The sequence below is a fragment of the Sminthopsis crassicaudata genome, chromosome 1 (genome assembly GCF_048593235.1).
Source record: "Sminthopsis crassicaudata isolate SCR6 chromosome 1, ASM4859323v1, whole genome shotgun sequence".
NCBI classification, from domain to species: domain Eukaryota; kingdom Metazoa; phylum Chordata; class Mammalia; order Dasyuromorphia; family Dasyuridae; genus Sminthopsis; species Sminthopsis crassicaudata.
The window spans coordinates 292,620,771-292,646,370 of NC_133617.1; the positions used below are offsets into that span (position 1 = coordinate 292,620,771).

The 25,600-nt window shown below is 33.4% G+C and overlaps 1 protein-coding gene across 1 annotated transcript; it reads right to left on the reverse strand.

Moving 5' to 3' along the window:
- Positions 1 to 7,577: 7,577 nt before the first annotated feature.
- Positions 7,578 to 14,582, reverse strand: LOC141554035 (myelin P2 protein-like). Its single transcript, XM_074285554.1, has 4 exons — positions 14,510 to 14,582; positions 11,389 to 11,561; positions 11,046 to 11,189; positions 7,578 to 7,631 (listed from the first exon to the last, which is right to left on the reverse strand). The coding sequence occupies exons 1-4, from the start codon at positions 14,580 to 14,582 to the stop codon at positions 7,578 to 7,580; spliced, it is 444 nt and encodes a 147-aa protein (XP_074141655.1).
- Between the last annotated feature and the right edge of the window lie 11,018 nt (positions 14,583 to 25,600).

The window sequence follows — 25,600 nt, forward strand, 5'->3', positions numbered from 1 at the left end:
CTTTCTTCCATTTCTCAACTAAAATACCCCAAATGTCCTCAGTTCTCACTTTACCTCCTACAACATTTATGTACTTGTTGAAGCTAGAACTAAGATGCTTCCTCTCATGAAATGTTATTTCCTGTTCTGAGTCACTCAGAGCTGTCTTTTGGACTTCTATACACCAATCTAATTTGTATTATAACTTTATTTTACATGTCTTTGCTCTTTTCAATCCATCAATAGATTGAAAATTGTCAGGGCAGGGATCTGTCATCTCCATATCCTCTACCTATTATTGACTTCGGACATAATAAATGCTTAACAAGAATTTATCCAATTGAATTAAAGGGGCAGCTAGATAGAGTAGTGAATAAAGCGCCAGATTTGAAGTCAGGGAGATTCATCTTTTTGAGTTCAAATCAAGCCTCAGACACTACCTGTGTGGTTCTGGGCAAATCAGATGATCCTATTTGCCTCAGTTACAAATCACTCCAATATTTTTGCCTAGAAAATGCCACATGGGGCCACAAAGAATTGAACATGACTGAAATGACTTAACATCATTAACAAAAAGTGAATTAAATTTTTGAGGGGTGCTTTCTCTCAGTTTGAGATCTGGGTGTTGTCAATCATCAGAGTACAATAGAAAAAGCACCTTTTGATTATTAATTGCTTCTCACACTAATATGCTTTTTGAGAAAAACTAGTGAAACTTTGCTGATGATGAAAGTCTAATTTTGGTTTTGCTAAAAACTAGAAAGAGACAAATATCAGTTTCTATTAACATGGGAAGTTTTTCATGTATACTTATAATACTAAATTGATTATTCATTGCTTTGATCAGAATACCAACCTTAGTGGATAATCTGAGCATGTAACAGCAAATTAATTAATGATACATAAAATATCTGGAACTCCCTCTCCTTTATATGACATAGTCATCTTTTGGCAGGCACATCCTAAGCATATAGTAAATATCTAACAATTCAATGCAGGCTTGTATATGTCCCTAATTACAGACTCTTGAACCAAAAGAAATACAGGTTTTTGTGGCTCAAATCCTCTATTTTATTAAAATTATAGACAAGGAAAAGATACAGAAAAGAAACAGGTCAGATGTTTTTCTTTCTTCTAACTTTTTTATTATGAATTATAAAAAAAAATTAACAAATAGAAGAAGAAAAAAAAAAGGATTATACATGAAACTAATGTCTTCTGATAATAGCATTGCAAGATCAATGGTATCTTCTAAAGGAATCATTTCATTCTCTACATCCTCCAGGTCTGGTATATACACAGGATGAATTGATCTGAAAGTTCCATCCTTCTTCTCGTAGCTAGTTTGACAGGATAATATCTGCAGTGCATTGCTTTGCTGGTATTCATAGTAAGCATTTCTCTTCTCGGCTCAGATGGTCTCCTGGTGATGGTTGCTAGGCGATATTGCGTATTGCTCCTTGCAACCTGCTTCTGGACTCATCTTTTAAGGGACATCTGCAGGTCATCATGGTTTCTAACAGGGTATTTTGACTATAATCTCTTCTTGAAAATGGCAAATTAAGAGATTTCAAACATCAATTAACAAAATGATAGGCAATTTTTAATCCCAAATTTGTATAAAATTCTAGTCTCAGATTAGATAATCCTGGTTTCCTCTCAGCTTTAGCATGTAATAAATTAGCACAAAAAATCAATCTTCTCTTGCATTGCCATATTCCTGTCTTTATTGTACATCTATGTTGACAGTAAAACCAAAACTGCTTTAGTATATCTGTCTCCCCAAATCCAGAGAAAGCCATTTACTAGATAAATGAACAATCCTGATTATTAAATGGAACTGTTCTGATGATTTTAAGGTCCATTCTAGCTCTATATTTTATTTTTAGCAATGTATTCTGAAAATATCTTTTTTCATAAGTCTTTTTAAAATGTGTATATTAATACTAGTTACAATGACTTAGTTGCTCAAAGTAATTTTAAAAATAATGTTGCTATTAAAGTTTACAATGTTCATCACTTAATGCAAGTCTTTCCATAACTTTCTAAATTTGTTTTGTGAGCTGAAAATAAAATAAATTGAAACAAATAAATAATGTATGTAAGATACTTTGCAAAACTTAAATCAATTGTAATACATGTCAATGATTTTTCTAAGAAATTTTGCAGTTTTTTTTTTACATAAGCTGTAAAATTGAAAGAGATTTCACTGTTTCTATAGAACGAGGCTTATAAGAAAAACAAATGGAAAATTCTAATGGGGTACTACTATCCAAGAGACTGAGGCTCAGAAAGCTAACTACCCCACAGCTCTGTGGCCACAGCTGCTACTTTGAGGAAGTAACTCCCCAGCATGTTGTCTATCCCTCATTCTCTGGAGATTTCTGCTCCCACATCTCTCTAGGATGAAAGGCAGGGGTTGTGTCGGCTTCCTCAGCAACAGGCACAAAGACGTCCCCACACTTGTGTAGACAGGCACTGAAGGACTTCATATCTGCAGGCAGTCACTGGTCTTCGATTCTCAGTGACACTATGCCTGTCTTAATAGCAGTCTTAATTTTAATTTTCAAGAAAGCTTAGTTTTCTTGTAACTGATTAAGACACCAGATTTTTTAACAGATAACTTGGTTTGTTGTAAAAGAATTCTGTTGGAATGAATACCATGAACACCAAGGGGGAAAGAATTTGTTGAATCTTAGTGCTGCTACCTGTGTGATCTTAGGAAAATCACTTTAACTCTCTGGACCTGCATCTTCAATGAAGAGGGAGTTGAACTAGAAAATCTTTAAAAGTCTTTCCAGTCTTAATTCTGTCTTATCTGAACTTTTCATCTTCATCTGTTCTTTGCATAATATTTTGCATACCATAGGCACAATAAATGTTTGTTAAGTTCAATTGAAGGGGGATTTAGAGATGACAATATTCAAATTCCTCAAATTTAAGCAAGAAACTGAGAGGTTTGCCTGAGATCTTGCTACAAGTGGGGCAGAGAAGCTAAGACTTTATTTCCCAAATCCAATACCAGCATAATTTCTCCACATTCTGGCTTTGGTAGAATTTGTATTTTCTAATTCTGTTTTCTCTATTGGTCTACATTTTGTTATTTTAAAAACTCATTTTCCCATCTGCTGATCTATGGCTAGCAGCAATTTTGATGCAAGGATATATAGTAATAAGCTGCTTCCCTAACAAAGGTTTTGATTACATCTCTGCTCCTGGCTTGGGCTAGGTGTTTCTGGTCTCTCTGACATATGATTTCAGGACAAGAACACTTGGTTCTATTTTGCTCTGATGACCTCTCCTTCCACAATAAGGATGAAAATATAACCAATCATAGTCTTCATCAGAATTTTTTGATGCCAGAAGATATCTGGTCAGAGGAAGTCATAGTAATCATATCAGTAACAAAGAGCTTTTTAAAATAATAAAATTAATCAGACTTCAAAATAAGAATAGCAGTGTGTGTTAAGGAAGGGTGGGATCATCCTTAGTTAAAGTTCAGGGTGTGTGGAGCAGGTCAAAGACAATAAGAGGTAATGGAATGTGTACAAGGCTGGGAGTCAGGAGACTTCTCTTTCAGTTTCTAACAGACCACAAACTATCTTGATGACCTTTAGCAGGTCCTTCTCTAAGTATCAATTTCTTTGTTCATAAAATAAAATTCAAAAAATTAGATCAATAAATAATCTGTAAAACCCCATCCAGTTGTAACATTCCATTTGACATAGAGAGACACATACAGAATAAAGCTAAAAGGCTGGAACAGAATTTATTTTTGTTTCAGCTAAAGCAGTTGTAATAGTCCATGATTAGAAATAGAGCTAGGAAACATTAGGAAGGTGGATATGTTTAAATAGCCTGTGATTTTATTCTGCTAGTACTTTTGGTTACTAAATAAATAAGGTCTAGAATTAAAGATTTCAGTCATCAATACAAGTTCCAATTTTGCTTGTGATTCCTGTAACTTAAGTTCACTTGAATCAGTTACTTAACCTCTTTGGGTCTCAGTTGCTTCATCTATAAAATATGATGGTTATACCACATGACCTACAAGGATTCTTCAGAGTGTAATACTATGTTCTAGGAAACAATATGGTAGTGCATCATGGATAGAATAGCAAATTCATCAGATAAAATTGTTTTGGAATTCCTCCTTACACACTTACTAGCTGATGAACCCAGATGAGTCAAATCATCTCTCTCAACCATAGTTTCCTTATCTACAAAATGGAGTTAATTTTAAAAAACTACTTTACTAATTCAAGTCATTTCTAGTCATATGGAAAAATGCTTTACATCACTATTGATTAGAGTAATACAAATTTGATTTGAATGCAAAATTGATTTCAGAAAAATCTAGAAAGACTTACATGAACTTTTGCTAAGTAAAATGAACAGAACCAAGAGAATATTGTATACAACAAGAAGATTTTGTGATGATCAGCTGTGATAGACTTAGCTCTTTTCAACAAGGAGGTGATTCAAGGCAATTCCAATAGACTTGTGATGGAAAGTTATCCACATCCAGAGAGGAACAATGGAGACTGAAAGTGGATCAAAGCATAGTATTTTCACCTTTTATTGTTGTTTGGTTGTTTTTTTCCTTTCTCATGTTTTTTTTTTCCCTTTTTGATCTGATTTTTCTTGTGTAGTCTGATATATATGGAAATATGTCTAGAAGAATTACACATGTTTAACCTCTACTGGATTGCTTGCTGTCTAGGAAAGGGAGAGGAGGAGGAGGAAGAAAGGGAGAAAAATGTTTTAGAATGCAAGGTTTTGCAAAAGTGAATGTTGATAACTATCTTTGCATGAATTTGGAAAAAAATTTTAAAAACTATTTAAAAAAAAATACCTACTTCACCAAGTTCTTGGAAGAATCAAATGAAATAACCTATGTAAAGATTTTTGCAAACCTTTTAAGTACTATATAATATGTTAATGTTATTAACATTTCTCTGTGATCTTATCAATGAGACAATTGGGATTAAGTGACTTGAACTAGATCATACAGCTAGCAAATGTTAAATACCTGTGGCTGGATTTGAATTTAGATCCTGCTGACTTCAGAGTCAGTTATTCTATCCACTGCACCATCTAGCTATCCATAATTTTTTCTTCTTCTCTTGTAAGGGAAATAAGGTCCAAGGTAAAAATGGGTTAAAAGGATAATTAAGTTTAAATCTTAATTTTTAATCCTTACAGTAGAGTTCCTCCATGAATGAAATTCTTCCATCTCTGTTAACCTCAGTGTACTCATTTGGAAAATGGGGATGATAACATCTATTTCAAAGGAATTATGATGAGGATCATACAAGATAGCATATATAAAGTACTTTGCAAAATTTAAAACATTCTAGTGTGTAGATAACAACTGTTTATATTCCTGATCTCCACTTTTAAAAAGTTATCAGTTTTAAGATCTTGTGACTTGCTTCTTAAGTCTGAGTTCTGATCAATTAACCTCAATTAGTGAAATCAATTCTGGACTTGGAACAGCAACAAAAAAAACAAAAACAAAAAAAAACTGGGATCTAGTCCTGACTCCACTCTTACTAGTTGTGTCTCTCTGGGCTATTCATTTAAACTTTCTGAATCTTAGTTTCCTACATATAAATGGAAATAATAACAATACTTCTACTGCCTGACAGGCTGTTGTAAGGATCAAATGAAATTAAGTACACTAGAAGTTATTGTCTTTGTCATTATGGTCACCATTGGATAATAAGTAGTTTACAGTACAGACTCAAATGGAAAAATCCAGATTTCAATAACATTTTTGAAATTTTTATTAAAAACTCATTTCAGATTATGTCATTTTCATTTCTTTTTCTCCAACTTTAGAGCTGTAAATAACTAACTCTATTTTCTTAAAAAGCAAGATGCTGCAGCTGCTTCATTGACTTTTTCTTGCCCTCATAATCTATTCTATTTCATTTTTCCTGTTCTGACTGGGAAAAAATGGAGGATTTCCTATGACTTTTATGTTGAGTAAACGAGCCAAAACAATCCATTAGAGAGCAATGACTTTTATTATTTATTATTTTTATTATTTATATTTATTAAATTACAATTACCACTGACCTCTGAAAATGGCTATGTTGCTTTTCACTCTCCCCCTTTAATGAGCTTATTTTGATAGAAATTAAAACTAGACAAAGTTAGTGACACCCCATGGAAATTTGTTGATCTAATTAATATCCTAGTAGTACATAAAAACATCTGCCACAGAGTTCTGAAATCTCTTCTGAAATCCATGGATAGGTAGTTCTGATTAGATATGGAGATGAATCCCTTAGGGCCTCAAGACCCCTATAGGGCCTTAGTTGCTTTTTTTTTGAGGGCAAGGAAGTGTAAGATTTTAAAATTTTTTTATTCTTACAAAGGAGAAATTGATTGCAAAAGATAGGCTTAGAGGTGAAAATAAATGAGAAAGTAAAAATTGCTTATCTGCATATAAAATTAAGATTTGACAAAGAAATTGCTAATAGGGTCAGTTAAGGATTTATCAGATGTAAACTTGGAGGAGAAAAAAGAAATTATATGTTTTATTCCTTCACAAAACTTCATACAGATTACCTTGGTTTCTCAAAACACAAGGTCTGACAGGTCCTAAGAAGCTGCAAGGCTTATGAACAGGCTACATATTTATCACCTGGAGGATGAACCTATCTTAGTTTTGAAATAACCCAAGGTGAGAAGGATGGGAACTATGCAATAAATTCATTTGACCAATCAAGCTGCTAAGTAATCTACTAAGGAATGGAGGTTACTTCAAACTACACTGGTGAAGGGATTAACACAGTAATGAATTAACAGTATTTTGAATGTTTAAAGCACTTGTTAAAGACTCCCTGGAATTACAATGAATTTATTCAAATTCCCAACATAAATTAGTTGGCAAAGGGAGCTGATATTAGGATAAATTAACTACCATTAATTACAAAATAATTAACTATTACTTTATTGCTTTGGAGAACTTCATTTATTGCACAAACCTCATTTGTTTAGATGATAAAGTCCTGAAGTCTCTGAATCCAAAGACACAAATTATATTTTTTAATCCTGTGATTGAACCAGATTCATTTGCTATCTAGATTGGTTTTTGAAATCTAGACTATTTTTTTTGTTTTAGGTTTTTTTATTTGTTTGTTTGTTTGTTTTTTGACATTTGGAAACTAAGATATCTCATTTAAGAGGAACTCAAAGCTATACTGGTACTTGATATTCAGCCAACTGCATACTCCTAACAACTATATGAGCTAAACTATGTTTTAATTGAAATCTTGATGATTGGCATAATTACTAATCTATCACAGAAATCATCTGTAAGAACAAGAGTTTCCAAGTATAGTGATATACTCAACTCTTGAAGTCTAACTAGTGCTACTAGTGTGTATGAATATACCCACATGATGTTTTGCTTTGATTTTAATGACTATGACAGTTTAAATTAGTTAAAATGCAGCTTTTAAACACAATGCCACAGTTTAATCCTTTTCCTGATAGATACAAATAAAAAGAGCAAAAAAGCAGCAGCAGCCTAGGTTTATGGATCTAGCCTGATTTTCCACATATCTGAGTGAGGAGGAGTGTCCTTATGATGCTTTCTCATAGATTCTAGTGCAAATAACTCCTTTCATCCTGCATTCCTAGAGAAGAAAAGAGATTAATTAATGTAGAGGGCCGCAGATAGTGGGGAAACTCTTTAGCCCAGAGGATACCCTCTGACAATATCTGGTTTGGCTCCCCATTTCCCTTGGTGTTCCTTTTCCTGAGGAGTCAAGGAGGATGTGACCACCTGTATTCTACTTGATCAAGGATACTTACAGCAGGATGTTTACTCAGTGTGTTTGATGAGGCAATGGTTCACATATACTTAGTGTGATATGGTGATATAATGGTTCTACAGTTGGCACATGCTCAGTGTGCTGTAGTGATGTAATTGTACTAAAGTATTTAAGGGTTGAGAGGATTGGAGAAGAGAGTGTATGTGCTTGAGCTTGATCTCAGACTCAGAGACTCAGATACAGATACAGAGAAGACTCCAGACTCCAGACTCCATCCTTGACCATCCTTGTGGTGGCTCTTCTGACTTTATCATTTCTCCTCCTAAGACCAAGGTCTGTCCAGAGATCCTCCAGAAAACTAGTCTGGACGCTACAGATTAAGTCTTCAAAATTCAGATCAAATCATAGATTGTTATTATTCAAATATAGGTGTTTTTAAAACCTAGGTTTGAATTTAAATGGCAGGAAAGAGTCAATATGACTGAAATCAGTGATTTATATTTAAAATATTTACTCTGAGTTGAAATGTATCTTCAATTGATATGTTTAGTCAATAAATATATCTTGAGCTACTCCTTTGTGTAAAATGCTATGTTTGATGCCCTGGATCATATAAATATGAATGTAGTTCCCTAGAGGGGTTTAAAATCTAGTAAGAAATATAAGATAACAAAATTATTGACCAGAGATAGTAGAATATGGTAATCTCCATGAAAGAGGCACAAAAAGTTCTGTAAGAATTCAAAAGCATCATGACAAAGTTGGAAAATCTTGGATTTGAAATCAAAGCTTCTGGGTTTAAATCTGAGCTCCATTATTTACTAATTATGTGCCCTTAGGTCACTAAACCTCTCTAGATGTTCCTCCTACCTCCAGAGCCAGGGCTTTATCCACTGTGCCATCTAGCTGCCCCTCGGTTTCCTCACTTGTTAAAAAAGATTACAAGTCTGGGCTAATTGACCTCTGAGATCTCTTTTAAACATTAAATTTATCATACTAAGACTACCATATCATATTTAGTAAAAGAAGTGCACTAGCAAAAATTTTTCATGAAGTAGGTGGCAACTAAGATGGACCTTAAAAGACAGGTAGAGTTTCAATGAATTAATATTATTAGAAGAGTATTCTAGTGGAAAGGAAGGATGTAGGAGAGATGTGAAAGGTCTTAAATGACAGGCTAAGGAAAAAATGTGAGGTTTGTTTGGTAGGCAGTTGGGAGACACTGGATGCCCTAAAAAAGTGATCAAAGATATGATTTAGAAATATTAGTATGTCAGCAATGAAACCCAGCGACAAATTGTAGTGTCCTTCTGGAGGTCCCTGTTTGGGCACCAAAATGTAGTGTCTGGACTAGCTCTCTGGAAGATCTGGGGACCAGTCTTGATCTTAATGGAGGAGTGAAGAAGGCAGGAGAGCCACCAGGAGGATGGTCAAGGATGGAGTCTCTCTTTCCAATCTTCTCAGCCTCTAAATACCTCAGTACGATTACATCATTACAGCACAGTAAGTATGTGACAGTTAGAATGATTACATCATGACGGCACACTAAGTATATATGAACTAAAGAACCATTATCTCATCAATCACACTGAGTAAGTGTTAACTATAAGCACCCTGCTATAAGTATCCCTTGCTTCAGGAAGAACACAGATGATCACACCTTCCTTGATTTCCAGGAAGGGAGATAGGGATCATAGGGAAATGGGGAGCCAAACCAGATATTGTTAGAAGGTTTCTTATGGACTGAAGGGTCTTATACCTTACCGAGAGTTCCCCCACTATCTGTGGCCCACTTCAGGAAATGACTGTGCAATAATCTATCAATTTAGGAGAATCTATATGGATAGTCTATTGAATCCAGGATAGTGGAGTAATTGGTCAAAGGAAAGAGACTGTATAGAAGGAAAAGAAGAAGAAGGAGAAGGAGAAGGAGAAGGAGAAGGAGAAGGAGAAGGAGAAGAAGAAGAAGAAGAAGAAGAAGAAGAAGAAGAAGAAGAAGAAGAAGAAGAAGAAGAAGAAGAAGAAGAAGAAGAAGAAGAAGAAGAAGAAGAAGAGGAAGAGGAAGAGGAAGAAGAGGAAGAGGAAGAAGAAGAAGAGGAGGAAGAGGAAGAGGAAGAGGAAGAGGAAGAGGAAGAAGAAGAAGAAGAAGAAGAAGAAGAAGAAGAAGAAGAAGAAGAAGAGGAAGAGGAAGAGGAAGAGGAGGAAGAGGAAGAGGAAGAAGAAGAAGAAGAAGAAGAAGAAGAAGAAGAAGAAGAAGAAGAAGAAGAAGAAGAAGAAGAAGAAGAAGAGGAAGAAGAAGAAAGAAGATGGAAAAGGCCAAAAACATAAAAGCAAAGCTAAAAAAGAAACACAAAATGAGTAGTGAAAGAAGTAGAAGTCAGTGTCATGGAGGTCGAGAGAAAAGATTATCATAAAGGAGAGGATGATTCTCTTGTCAAATGCTACAATGTGGTCAAACAGTATTAAGAATAGACCATTAGGTTTGGGAATGGAAAACTGTTGAAAAGAGTTTACAAATCAAATAAATATTGTAAACAAGTTTTCCTATAGTTAATGAAATTAAAAGAACACATTAACATTTGATATTTAAAATAATCTCTGATCATAAAATCACAGAATCTTCTAGTTGGATGGAATTTTATGAACCATCTAGTCTGGCCTGTTTCATTATTTTTATCTAGTCATTAAAATAGATCTCCAGTGACCTCAACTGGCCAGCACTTTATTAGCCTCTGTAATAGAATATGAAGTATCCTTGAAAGTGAAAGAAGCTATATTTCTTTTAAAATGTTCTACAATTCAGACTTTTTATTAATTCATCATCACCTTCCTCTCAATAAGCCCAAATTAGAGAAATTTATCTGTGCTCAACTTACTTTGTAAAAGATTAGAGAACTTCAAATTTGGAAGGAAACTATTTAACTTTGTTCTTACCGCTTTGACCTGGATCTTTCCCTTTTATAATTCAGAGAAAATGTATTTTGATAAACAAATGACTAACGGAACAACAATATAACATAGAAAAGAAAGTGCCTATTTTGGAAACTGGAAAATCGGAGTTCAAATTCTGCCTCTAACATGAACTCTGTACCAGTAACCTGTATTTCTAAGTATGAGGAAATTCTCTAAGATCTAAAGTTTTAGTTGAGCAAAATCTGAGATAGTGAAGGGAAATCCAATCCCAATGAAATTACAGGTTTTTGATATCATATGGCTAAAATGTCATCATTATCGATTCCATTTTTTCAGTGTTTAGGGATAAGAAAAGACCCTTACCACCATCATTTTTCCATCCACCAAACTTCTCTTTATTGTAGTCTCTTTGTCTTCCCATTTCTGGATTTGATTCAGGACTCCTTTATCTAAGGTTATTGTAGTCTGCAAAGACACAATCACATAAGCTGCTTGCCTGGAATCGAGCTAAACAAAGAAGAAATTTATTCTGTATCAAGTCATTGTCACAGGATAAGTCCCCTAAGACATATGGTGTTTGAGCAAAATGAAGACTTCTCTATGGTGAATTGTAAAATAATTTGTATGCATAACATGAAGGAGACATGATCTTGCTGTCTATTTTTCAGTAGACAAGGAACACAGTAGAAACAAATTAACCTCTCACCTTTGTTTTCCTGTTATCAGGGGTGATTTCTTCGAATTCACGGCCTAGCTTAAAAGAAATTTCTGAGCTGTTTAAGGCACTTTGAGTCCGGATGGTTATAACATCATTCTTCATGCTGATGGTCACGTGGGGTTTGGCCATAACTGCCAGTTTTCTGGTAGCTAAACCCACTCCTGAAAATTGGACAGAGTTAGAATTATTTTGTCAGTAAGAATATTTGCTCTTTCAAAAGAGAAGGCTTTTAATCACATTCTCTTGTTCTTTTATGAATGTTTCCATGGTGCCACTGTGTAGATTAGACATAAACCATAACATTACCAAAGAAGAAATCTTCCTGACAATGTTTCATCTCCTAAAGGGAAATTATTTCTGTGGATTTTTTTCCTATCCCTTCAGTGAAATTCAATTTTCAGGAATGAATTGAGCTTCCATAGCATAGAGAAGACTACTTAGCTTCAAAACTCTTAAGAATAAAAAAATATATAATTCAGTAGAAGCATTCTAAGTTTTAAAAAAATTCTAGGCTATGTTCACATTAATTACTGCTCTTCAATATTTCCCTTTCCCAAAAAGAAAAAAAAAACCCATGAGTGATAAATCCAGGTAAAGAAACCTGTCCTAAACCCTATTATTTGAATTATAGATCATTAATTATTTCATTGCTTCAACAGCATTTATTGTCCAATGTGTATAAGTACTTTGTCTAATGAAGAATATAGTAATCAGAAACACTGAGGTACGTGGAGATGGATAAAGCTAACCAAATTCAGAGGAATATCATGTGGAAGAGAAATATATAGAGTTCTAGATTTGAGATCAGCAATAAATTCAAATCCAACCTCCAATACCTCTCATAGCTATGTGAATATGAAGCTTTCTGAACCTCTGTTTTTTATGTTTAAAAATAAGGATAATAATACATATATTATCACTTTGCATGCTTATTATTTCAAATGAGATAATGTATAAAAATGATTTGCAAACCTTAAAAAGATATATGAATATAGTTTACTGTCATTATTACTGCTAATTATTAAGATGTCTTACAATATTAAGGGTTATATGAAAGGGCAATCAAAAAATTAAAAAACCCTCATACCTATAGCATATTTAGTATAGGTTTTTTTTACAGTACCACTGTTTGGGATACTATATAAACATAAAACTCTTTACTACATAAAATCCTCTTTACTAAGATATAAAAATCTAAGATTACAAAGTGATCTTAATTAATAACAAAGGTGGGAATAACTAGAAAGAAGTTCAAAAAGGGTAGAGGAAAAATTATTTGACAGGAGGAAGAGAAGGCTTAATATAGATAAGGATTCAGGATGTTAAAGCTGGAAGGGATTTGAGATATCATCTTTTCTAACACTTGATAAAGAAATTTATTTTATTGATAAGGAAATTGAGACTCAGAATCACTCAGTGGCCAAAGCAGATTACACAGCCATTCAGAGAGGTTATTAGAATTATGAATTTTTTCAGAAGAGAAACTATAACAAGAGAATAGAAATCCAAGAACCAAATTTGGGGAGAATCAAGCAATTAAAGTATAAGAGGAGGGGTAAGAATGAGAGAAGACACATCAGAAAGGCAAGAGAACCAGAGTTAGAATCTTTTCTAACTATTTCTTATACCTCTTCATGTATTCTTTTTTTCTTTCTGGAAGGAAGAAAGGAAAGTAGGAAAAAATAAAAAGCATTAATTACATACTTCATGCCAACATCTTGCTAAGTTATTGTGATTTAAATATAAAAGTAAATACAATCCCTGAAGACAACACATAGGGTCAGAGAGGGGCACTTTGATCCAGAAAGTTAAAAAGATAGTAGAACTATGTCTTAGAAAAATTGACTGTAAGACTTTTAGTAAAGTAAATCTTATTTTCTCATTGATTTCCATTATAAATCATAGAAAAGTTGATGTGTAAGTGATTAGGGGTGGTCCATACTGTGCTAGGATGATCATTTTCCTGGTATACTATATCAGCTGGAGTTAATAGCTGCTCTCTATGTTGATAAGTGATAACTCTAAAATTCCTACAGCTGCAATTCTTCACTTTGACATCATTGCTCTACCAGTATGAACATTTTTTTTCTCAGACTAGTGAGTATCCTCAAGACTTACATATCAAGTAAGTAAATCAAAAATTTTCTTTCATATTTGTAAAGTTATAATGAAGTGAACAGTGACCAGCTGCTTTCTTTCCATTTCTAATATGACTGAAATGAAGCAAATAGACTAAATGATCTTTATAGTATTTTTCTGTTATAATTTATGATTCTATGAAACAATTGGGTTTGCAATTAGAAGTGAATAACAAATAAGAAACCTCTTATATTAAGTATGCTAGCCATTGAATAATGAATAAAAATCTGATCTTTACTTATTATTTTATTCTAAGTGAAAAACCCATACATAAGCTTATAGGATAGATAGTCTGCCATTGATTTTAACATCCACTTTTAAGAAGGTAGACATCAGAGCCAATGAAGACAGATTCACTGCCCCTCTAGTATTCTCTACTTCTCTATCATCATCTCTATTCTTATTTCTTCTTATCACTTTCTTGTGTCACTCTGGAATTAGCTAACCAAAGAAAGCCTCAATTTGTTCAGACAATGATGTGATTCTCAATGGTAGGGACAAAGAAAATTACTCTGCTGGGATTAGTAATAATCAAGAAGAATTCCATTATACAGTTTCATTTCTGAATAAGAGAGAGTATACAAACAAAATCAATCTAATTTAGACAGTGAACATGCTATGGCTAGATAAACACCAGACTCTTCAATTTGGGACCATTCTATACTCTGTTCCCATTCTTTCTCACCTGGAGTATGTTGGTCCCTAGAAATCCAAGTGATAAGTGAGAATAGAAGATGAGTAGATTGGCAAAGCTTTTAAAAGTCTCCCCTTCATTTAAAAAATTTTTAAATTAAAAAAAATAAGAACAAAGAGCTAAGTTAGGAAATTATTATACCAAGTGTACCTTCTCTCCCTTCCACTCAACACACAAATATCTAAATCCTCCCACAGAATGAGAGGGTAGATGATTTTACGTTCTCAAGAAGGCTTTACTCAAACAAAATTATTTTTTTAAAAAATCATTTCTTACCTAGAGCTTTCATGTAATCCTCAAAGTTTTCACTGGAGACCAATTTCCAGGTTCCCAGAAACTTATTAGACATGGTGCTGGATCTATTGGACACTAAATGGTGACCCTGGCAAAAGAAAGTCAACTGTGGCTCTCAATGAAAGGTAGGAATGAATTGTCAGTTTCAATGGCTTCTTTTCAAAGATGCTCTGGACATGTGACTACTGCTAACATCCAATGAGGAAAGGCAGTGTCAGGACCAGGAGATGAAAGGTCTCCACTTTACAGCATTGCTCATTCATTCATCTGACACAAAAGAAAATCCCACCCACAATTTATTTTTTTTCTCTAAAAAGGGGTTTCTGTTTTTTTAAATAAAATATCTACCTAAATTCTTAAAGAAAAAGAAATGAAAAGAAAAAAAAAACAACTTGGCTAGGTTCACATCTAAATTCTTAATAGTTTAGAAAACCCTTAAGAATTTAGAAAAAAGATAGTATTCCAGTTGAAGGTCAAGGCATACAATTGTTAGTAAGGGAGAGGATAAGTGAAAATCTCTTTGGAGGCACATGGTGACACTGGATCCTGATTCTCCACATTCAAGAATTTAGTACAAAGGAAGAAAGAGAAAGCCAAATCTCTTTCCATTATGATAATTCTACTCCTCACCAAAATATGTGTGGTAGAGAAAGGTTAGAAAGTACTGTAAGTATTATTCATTGGTGAAGGAAGGAGTTGTTGACATAACTCACATTTTCTAGGCAGGCAGAGTGGGCAGACAATGGGGGTGGTAAATATAATATACCAACTATGTTTCCATATAGGACAAAGATATTGGCCTATGACAGGGTCTAGTTATCATAAAGATTTTCATCCCAGGGAAATACATATCTCTCATTCATGCATTTAATCACATATCTTGCAGCTTCCTACAGGACTTTGCTACGTCATACATCATTTATATTCTCCACAGACTATTAAATCAGGAATGAAGAAGGAAAAAATGAGTGAAGCTGCTGCTAAGACTTGAGGTGGATAAAAGTAGTTATGGGATTTCACATTGGATGGCTTCAGTTTCGGTCAAAAGGGAGTTTAGGTTATTTGCCATAAATTTGAGATAGGAGGTAGAAAGGTCATGGGTTTGAGGATGACTAAGTTTTCAATATATGGGGATGTGAAAATAATAATAACCACTTTAAGATTTATAAATTTTTTTTCAGAGAGGGTAGATATATGAAAAGAACTGTATGAATCAAAGTGCAAGGGTAGGAGAATATAAGGTAACTAGTTGAAGGTAAGTTCAAAGCTTAAAAATAGTATGCTATAATAGGAAGAGCCTGAACTTGGAAGTTAAAGGACCAGAATACAAATCCTATAAATTTGCTGAATTTTAGTTTTCTCCTTTATAAAACAATCATATTTTCTTTGATGAATTCTAATTTTTTTTACAAACACTTTCCTAATTATACTATTTGGAAATCTTTGACCTCCTTTAGCAGTGTAGAGTATCCAAATACTAATAATATTGCCTTTCTTGCCTTAGAGTTAGAATCACAATAGGACAAAGCTGGAGAGTACTTTGGAGACAATTTAAAGATGAGAAAATAGAAGCCTGTAGACTTGTTTATAATTACACAGCTACTGAGTACAGGAGGAAGAAGAGGCTAGGAAGCACCTGCTGTCACACTATTGCCTGGATTGCCTGGCATCAAATGGGCCAACCAGCAGTAGTCTCCCAGAGGGAGTTGAGGAACAGATTATCTCTCATTAGATTCTAGTCCAGTTCTCCTGACTTTTGGTTCAGTGTTCTCTCTCCTTTGGCACCATTCTGTCACTAAAACATTAGGTATTAGCATTTAGACTCACTCATATTTTATTCAACCTCAATCTGCCCTTAATGAAGTAGGGTTCTCAAAACAACAACAATCCGACCCATAAAAGGAATGTTTTACTATTCTCCCAATTTCACTCACAATTTCAACAAAATTTTCCTCCTATAGGTTTCATTCTGTAAAAAAGAGCCCAATTGTTTATTATTTATTTTTTTAATTCTCAATTATCTTTAAAATTAATTAATTTTAATATGCAGTGCTTTATGTATCATGTTGGAAGAGAAAAAATCAGAACAAACTGAAAAACTATGGGATAGATTTTTAAAATTTCAGAAAAAAAGAAGTGAACAGAACATGTGTTGATTTACATCTAATCTCCATATTTTTTTCTGGATGCAAATGACATTTTCTGTCCAGTCTATTAGGATTGTTTTGGATCACTAACCTACTGAGAAGAATCTAGACTTTCATAGCTCATCATTGCACACTCTTACTGTTACTATGTACAATATATTCCTGATTCTGTTTGTTTTGCTCAGCATAAGTTCATGTAAATCTTTCCAAATCTTTCCAAAATCAGTTTGCTCATCATTTTAATATTCCATTATCTTCATATACCACAGCTTAATCAGCCATTCCCCAATTGATGAGCATCTGCTCATTTTCCAATTCTTTGTTTCTACAAACTTTGTTGCTACAAACATTTTTGCACATGTGGGTCCTTTTCCCTTCTTTAAGATTTCTTTGTGATATAAGCCCAGTAGAAACACTACTGTATCACAGGATATGCACAGTTTGATAATTTTTTTGAGCATAGTTCCAAATTGCTCTCCAGAATGGTTGGATCTGTTCACAGTTCCACCAGCAATGTATCAGTGTCCCAATTTTCCCATATCCCCTACAACATTCATCATTATCTTTCCTGTCATTTTAGTCAATCTGAGAGGTATGAGATGATACCTCAGAGTTGCTTTTATTTGCATTTTTCTAATCAATAGTGATTCAGAGCATTTTTGTATGTGACTATAGACAGCTTTAATTTCATCATTTGAAAATTGTCTGTTCATATCCTTTGACCATTTATCAATTGGGGAATGACTTGTATTCTTATATAAATTTGACACAGTTCTTTATATATAAAGATTTTCCCCACAGCTTTGTACTTCCCTTTAAATCTTATTTGTTTATTTTATTTGAGCAAAACCTTTTTAATTTAATGTAATTAAAGTTGTCCATTTTGATTTTTATAATGTTCTCTAGTTCTTCTTTGATCAAAAATGTCTCCCTTCTCCAAAGATCTGATAAGTAAATTATTCCTTTCTCTCTTAATTTGTTTTTTGCTATCAATCCTTTATTCCTAAATCATGTACCCATTTTGACCTTATTTTGATATGGGATGTGAGATATGCTAAGTTTCTGACATATTTTCTAGTTTTCCCAGAAACAAGTTTTTGTCAAATAGTGAGTTTTTAATCAAAAAACTGGATTTTGAGGGTTTATCAACTATTAGATTACTATAGGCCTTGATTATTATGTTATGGGGATCTAATCTATTCCACTGATCCATCATTATATTTTTAGCCAATACCAAATGGTTTTGATGACTGCTCCTTTATAATATAGTTTTGGATTTGGTACTGCTAAGCCACCATCCTTTGTGGGTGTTTTTTTTTTCATTAATTCCCTTGATATTTTGACTTTTCGTTCTTTCAGATGAATTTTGTTATTATTGTTTTCCATTCTATAAAATATTTTTGGCAGTTTGATTGATATGGCACTGAATAAATAGACCAATTTAGGCAGAATTGTCATTTTGATTATATTAGCTCCGCCTATCCATGAGCAATTGATATTTTCCAGTTGTTTAGATCTGACTTTATTTGTGTGAGAAATGTTTTACAATTGTGTTCACATAGTTTTATTTTGTCTATAGTTTTAAATTTTTATTTTGTCTATAGTTATTTTAAATGAAATTTCTCTTCTGATGGGCTTTGTCAGTAATATATAGAAATGCTGATGATTTGTGTAAATTTATTTTATATTCTGCAACTTTGTTAATGCTGTTAATTGTTTCCAATAGATTATTGGATGATTTTCTAGGATTCTCTAAGTATATCATCATGTCATCTGCAAACAGTGATAGTTTTATTTCCTCATGAGCTGTTCTGATTCCTTTAATTTCTTTTTTTCTTTTCTTATCGCTAATGCCAACATTTCTAGTGCAATGTTGAATAACAGTGGTGATGATGGGCATCCTTGTTTCACCCTTGATCTTATTGAGAATGCATCCAGCGTTTCTCCATTACAAATAATGCTTGCTATTGGTTTTAAATAGATACTGCTTGTTATTTTAAGGAAAGCTCCCTTTATCCCTATTCTCTCCAGTGTTTTAATAGGAATGGATACTGTATTTTGTCAAAAGATTTTTCTGCATCTGTTGAGATTATCATATGATTTCTGTTAGTTTTATTATTGATATGGTTGACTATGATAATAGTTTTCCTGTTATTGAATCAGTCCTGCATTCCTGGTATAAAGCTCACTTTCTTATAATGTATTATCCTGCTGATAAGTTGCTGTAATCTCTTTGCTGACATTTTACTTTAAAATTTTGCATCAATATTCATTAGGAAGATTGGCCTGTTATTTTCTTTCTCTATTTGGCTTTTCCTGACTTAGGTATCAGTACTTTATTTGTGTCAAAAAGGAATTTGACAGGACTCCTTCTTTACCTATTTTTCCAAATAATTTACATGATATTGGAATTCATTAAATTCATTAAATGTTCGGTAGAATTCACTCGTGAGTGAATTCTGGCCCTGAAGATTTTTGGGGGGAGTTCATTAATGGCTTGTTCAATTTCTTTTTTCTAAAATGGGACTATTTAAGTAATTCATTTCCTCTTCTATTAATGTGGGCAATTGATAATTTTGTAAATATTCATCTCAATGATCTATTATTTAGATTATGGTTATTTATAACCTGCCATCTCTCCTATTATATTATTATGTTCTTGAGAACAAAAACTTTTATCTCCTACACAACTCCTTGGATGGAATTAGAGGAGAGGAAAGGGAAAGTGAGCTTCTTATTTCTGGAGGTTTCCAAGTGAAGGATAACTAGTATAACAGGATTCAGGATTACAGCGGTCATCTCATTTGCTAATTGTCAGGAATTATGTAAGCAGGATTTATTATTAGGATATAGATGGCATTAGATGACCCGGGAGCCCTCTTTCAACTCTAAGTTCTATGAATACTTCTTTGTATGACTTCATAGGATGTAGCATAGTACTTTGCAAACATGGCAGTAGTCAGTCAATTGCATAATTGTTGAATGATTGAAACAATAAGCTAAAGATTGAAATAAACATCTAATCCTTTATAGTAAATCAAAGAAAAGTTGCAAAGTTTCTATGGAGATTGGCAATGGGTGGACCATAGAGGGTCCCCTAGTTAGATTAAAAACCTGGAAATAACTTTTGCCCCAGAAAGCAGTGCATTTCTCTGAGATGGAGAAACTAACTGAATTTTACAATTAAGAATCTTAGCCATTACCAAAGGCTTTTTAATCAAAATTCTCTGCTTGGAATTGTGTTAGCTTCTTACAAGTGTTTAAAGTTCAAAGAGGTTATAGACATTTATGATAGGAAAAAAAGAAAATAAAAATTTCAAAAATTCATCTTTCTGTAGCCCAGGAATAAAAAACTCTTTTCATGCTTTAGTATGGAGTAATAGAAGGAGCTAGTGCTGGGATCAAAATAACTTGAATTGAAGTCCTAACTCAAACATATCTATGTCACTTAACCTCTCAGTGATTCCATGCATATAACTTTGTAAGAATGTAAGTTGCAGAACAGTCATTGATTTGAACTGATAGAAGTAGTTACCTCACTTTGGAGTTCCCTAACTCAATTAAATAAAAATCTAGAGAGGAAAAAATATCTTTACAATTGAGTGGAATACAAACATTGGGACTATGCTATGGCCATAACATTTGACTCAGCTGCCAGGTTCCTGACTAAACCTATAATACCAAAATATTGCCTTTTTTTGTTGTTAGTCATAATCTGAAGGTACCCTTTTCCTTACAATTCACTCTTTATGGGCTTGGGATACCCAGTGAGAAGCCCAATCATTTTCTCAGTGATTCACAGGAAAATAATGAAGGAACAATGGTCTATGAAAACCATCCTTAATGCTAACTCTAATTTCATATGAACCATAAAAAATTCCAAAATATCCTTTGAGATGTGACACCATGGGAAATTACCTACTCTAGAGGATCAAGTGATCTAAATCTGACTAGTCTAATAGTTTGATCTATGGAAAGTGAAAGGAACCTCAAAGTGAATTTCATAGAGGCCTTGAAGTGGAGAAAAGCATCATGTAACCATAAATATTGGGATTTCAAATGTATTCATGATTTCAGTCATGTGTTTCCATCCCCACCCCACGGGTTCAGCTGGACACTCATTCATGCATTCTTGTAAGAGGGAGCCACTATAATGTATTGTTGGGAGAGGATCTATATATCAGGAAAATAATTTTGACAACTAGATAGAGGGAGACCAGAAATGGAATGGGGATGGTGGTGCTTGAGGCATGGGACTAATAAGTAGAATATTACAATAGACTCAGTGTGAGGGATTAAAGACTAAACTAGAGTAGTAGCTGTGTGAATGGGAAGAAATGAAAATATATAAATTATGCTACAGAGAAATAAACCTCTCGATTTGATGACTACTTGGATAGGTGGGAAGAAAAAGAGCTAAAAGTTGAAGATAATAGCCAAGGTTGTAAACTTGGCAATTGAAAAGATGATAATGTTCTTGATTGCCATAGGGAATTTTAGAAGAAGAGTAGATACCATTTTGAACCTGTTGAATTTTAGATGCCTTATTTATATAAATGTATCAGTTTGAAATTTCCAATAGGTGATTGGTGATGGAGGACTAAGGCTAGATATAAAGATCTAGGAATTGTCTTTATAGAGATGAAAATTAAAATCAGGTGAGCTGATACAGTCACCAAGTGAGAGAAAAGATAAAAAGTCTTAGGGCAATATTGGGGAACATGCATAATTAAGAGCATTATATGGGTGAGGAGTCAGTAAAGAAAAATGAAAAAGACAATTGTTAAATTTTTCAGTATGAGTATATGCCCCTTGGAAATTGGCAAATGATATAAATCAGAAATTGAATTATTATTTTGTGGATCGCAACTTGAGATATTAGGGAAAATGTTAATAATGTGTATAAAATTTAAAAGTATGTGGTACAAATATATTGACATTCTCCTCACCCCAAAGAGCTTATTGTAAAGCATTCACCAGAACAACATTGCTTTTGTGACATTTTTTGCACATACCTTAGTGAATATACTTGAATCTACTTACACCCACTATGCATTTTCATGTGGCTTTGTGTTAGCTAGCATTTTGATTCATTTGAGATTGTGTTTTAATTCACAACTATATAGAAACAGCCCAAAAGTATTGGCATTAAAATGTGTCTTGACAACAGGAATTAGCTTGACATCATTGCTAATACTACATTAATTGATTGTTGGTGGAACTGTGAATTTGTCCAGCCATTCTGAAAAGCAATGTGGGATTACATACAAAAAGTCACTAAATTGTTGCTTATCCAACCAAAAAAAAATAAAAGAAAGGGGGAAAGAAGGACTAATATGTGCAAAAATAACTATTTTGCAATTGCAAAGAACTGGAAATTGATGGGGGGTGTCCATCAGTTGGGGAACAGATATTATGATTTATGAATGTGATGAAATAGTATTGTAAGAATTTGTATTGTTTGACTATACATATTTATTATAAAACTCCCTTCCTCACAATGAAAGAAGAATATGGAAGAGAAAGTTGTTTTCTTGTTAAATAAAAAAAAAAATTAAGGTATGTAAAGTTTTCTAATTGTGAATCACTTCATTTTCTTATCCAGTTCTGGACCCTTTTTTTTATGCATGTATACTAACATGTTAATTCAATACATTGTCATCTAGATAATTGTGATTTTCAAAGTAACATGTAACCTTCATCTAATTAATTGGCCTTTCCTATATAGCTGCTATGCCCATTTCTTTTTAGTAGTCAAATGTCTCAATGAGAAAAACTTGCTGTATTCCAAAACCTGAAACAATGAAGCATGAAAATATGCACAGGTCTATCATCTCCTTCTACTTGAATTGTTTGCAGGGTAGCTTTCATGACAGTGGTGATTGCCTTTGATAAATGTCTTTTTAATATCTTTTTTCTTTTATATTTGGTAACCAAAGGAATATAAAATAAAGTCATTTTGTGGTTTCATCAATAGAGCATGCTTATATTATCTTTACATATTCAGTACCTTATTGGTGTCTTTAAGATTGTATTTTGTTTTGCTAAGTCAAATAGTTTTTTCATCAACAATAAACAAAGCAGGATCTTAATTCTTCATACTTTTTGGTGACTAAAGTCTGATTCATAGAATTATTTCTGAATATATTCCTGTTGTCTTCTCACTTTTCTCAAGGATGCTATTGTTACATGATAGATCATTTTCATAGAGACATTATAGAAAGGAGAAGATAACCATTCGTTACTAATGTCATTTCAATTATTCTTTCTTTGAAAAAAAGAAAATACATGATATCTTTTATTCTTTTGGAAATTTCCTTTCTTTGATTTGGAAATGAAATTACTTACCAATTTCTTTAAAACTGATACCTCCAACATGGAATATTTTATATATATATATATATCTTCATATATATACTTGTAATATATGTATATATGTGTATAAATATATACATACATATATATATATCTTCATATATATATACTTGTAATATATGTATATATGTGTATAAATATATACATACATATATGTGTGTATGTGTGTGTGTACATTTATACATATTCACTGTAGCCATCCTTCCCACTTTAATTTTCTGACTGCTATTTCCATATTTTCAGCATACATTGTTAAAGTCTAAATGTGGTGATTCTGATCTCATTGATGATGAAAAGTAATTAGCTATATGCTAGATTAGCTAATTCATTGTTTGTCTATCTTCCTTTTAATTTCTTCAATGAAATTTAGGATGATTTGACTTAGATTTCTTGTCAAGATATGCACAAGTTCATTTTCCCCTTAATGCTTTTTGCTCCTTTGTGAATTAAAACTGCTTGTCTTTTTTATCTTTTCTATAACATTTTATAATTAGCCATACATTAAATTAATGTTGCCTTTGGAATTTTATGTCTCTGTTTAGAAATAATAGCTAATCATTGGCTGAAGCAAATTCCAGGCCTCTATGGTTCTGAGTCTCTTTGATAGCATTTGTTTTATGTTGGTTAGAATTGTCAAAAATCTCAATAATCAGGGTCAGAAGACAGAGACAACCGAATAAAGGCAAGGACTTATCTGAGCTTTTGCCCAAACTTCTCCAAATTCGTTAAATAGTGACTCTAAACAAATTTTAGAGAATCAGAACCCACAAAAGACTGAGTGAAACAATTGTTTAACTGAAGACAACTTGGAAGATCATCAGGAAAGGTCTATAGCACCAGGATGGGAATGCAGTATAGTCCTAGTTTGGGATGAGTCAGAACAGCCCAGCCTCAGGGCTAGGCTTTGGGGCCCCTGGCAGCACTGGCAGTTTCCAGACCTCTCAGTCCGCAAACACCATAAATGACTTAGAAAGTCATTGGGAAAGATTTGTTGAACTAAGATGAGAGGGGAGCCCCAGAAAATCAGGAATGGGTCTTGGGAGACATTGAATCAGGAGTGTAGAGATGATGGCTACTAAACCACAGATGATCAGGAGAGTAAACAGCTGGTCAGATGGAGATTTTAATTGTTTTTACCCACACTAAGGCAAGACTCTGTTGCTTTGCCCATATTCAGATCCGAGTCTCAGGCCTGGTTCACAAACCCAGGATGATGAGGAGTACACTAGAACTCACAGTCAAAGTGGATCAGGGACCCTGCTCACAGTTCCAGGGCAGAAGAGTGTGCTTGTGGTCACTCACAGACTAGACCACAGTCAAGAGAGTAATTAAACACACTTCTTGAATCCTACCACGTAGAAGATTTGAAAGCTTACAGATACCCAGAAGGATCTCTGAAAACAGCTCCACAAAACCCCTGAAGCTTGGGACATTGTGCCCTCCACCCTGGAAACCGAGCCCTACTTTACCAAAGAGTTGAAAGTCAAGCAATAGTCTGGCAACATGAGCAAAGAACAGAAAAAAAGATTCTGACCATAGAAACTTACTGTGGTGATAAGGAAGATCAAAGTACACATTCAAAAAAAAAAGATAGTATCAAAGCTCCTACATCCATAACCTCCAAGTAGAATAAGAATTGGTCTCAGACCATGGAAAAGCTCAAAAGGGATTTTTTAAATGAGGTAAGAGAAGTATAGGAAAAATTGGGAAGAGAAATGAGAGTGACATAAAAAAGTATAAAAAGTCAATGAGAAGAATGTCTTAAAAATCAAATTTGGCCAAATAGAAAAAGCTTTTGTACAAAAGCTCACTGAAGAAAATCATTCCTTAAAAATTAGAATTGAGCAATGAGAGCTAATGACTTCATGAAAAATCAAGAAATAATAAAACAATATCAAAAGAATGAAAAAATAGAAAACAATGTGAAATGTCTCATTGGTAAAACATTCTGACCTAGAAAATAGATCTGGGAAGATAATTTTAAAAGTTTAGATTACCTGAAAGCTATAATCAAAAAAAAAAAGAGCCTAGACATCATCTTTCTAAAACATGTCAAGGAAAACTGGCCTGTTGTTCTAGACCCAGAGGATAAAATGAAAAATTGAAAGATTCCATCAAATCACCTTCTGAAAGAGATCTCAAGCTGAAAACTCTCAGGAATATTATAGGCAAGTTCTAGAACTTGAAGGTCAAGGAGAAAATATTTCAAGCTGTCAGAGAGAAAGAATTCAAGTGTAGTGAAGACAGTCAGGATAACACAACATTTACCAGCTTCTTACATTAAAGAATTGTAAAGCTTGAAATATGATATTCTGGAGAACAAAGGAGATAGGATTATAATCAAAAACTTCTTCTCTAGAAAATTTTTTCTCCCATAATTTTCCTTTATTCTAATTTGGAACAATCATGACCTTTTCTCTATCAAATCAAAGTCTAATTGCATACAAATAACTAATTCTGAGGTGACCCCCATGCTAGTAACCAGATTTAATTTCTACTAAGACATAATTAATCTGTTCGTGTTTGTGTGTATGCGTGTGTGTCTGTGGTA

What these genes read in the sequence shown, in the direction of transcription:
- LOC141554035 (XM_074285554.1), bottom strand. Translation starts at nt 14,582, where the DNA reads ATGTCTAATAAGTTTCTGGGAACCTGGAAATTGGTCTCCAGTGAAAAC. An exon ending in GGATTACATGAAAGCTCTAG is followed by an intron (nt 11,562 to 14,509) that starts GTAAGAAATGAT and finishes TCCAATTTTCAG; the next exon opens with GAGTGGGTTTAGCTACCAGA. An exon ending in CTGATAACAGGAAAACAAAG is followed by an intron (nt 11,190 to 11,388) that starts GTGAGAGGTTAA and finishes TTCTTTGTTTAG; the next exon opens with CTCGATTCCAGGCAAGCAGC.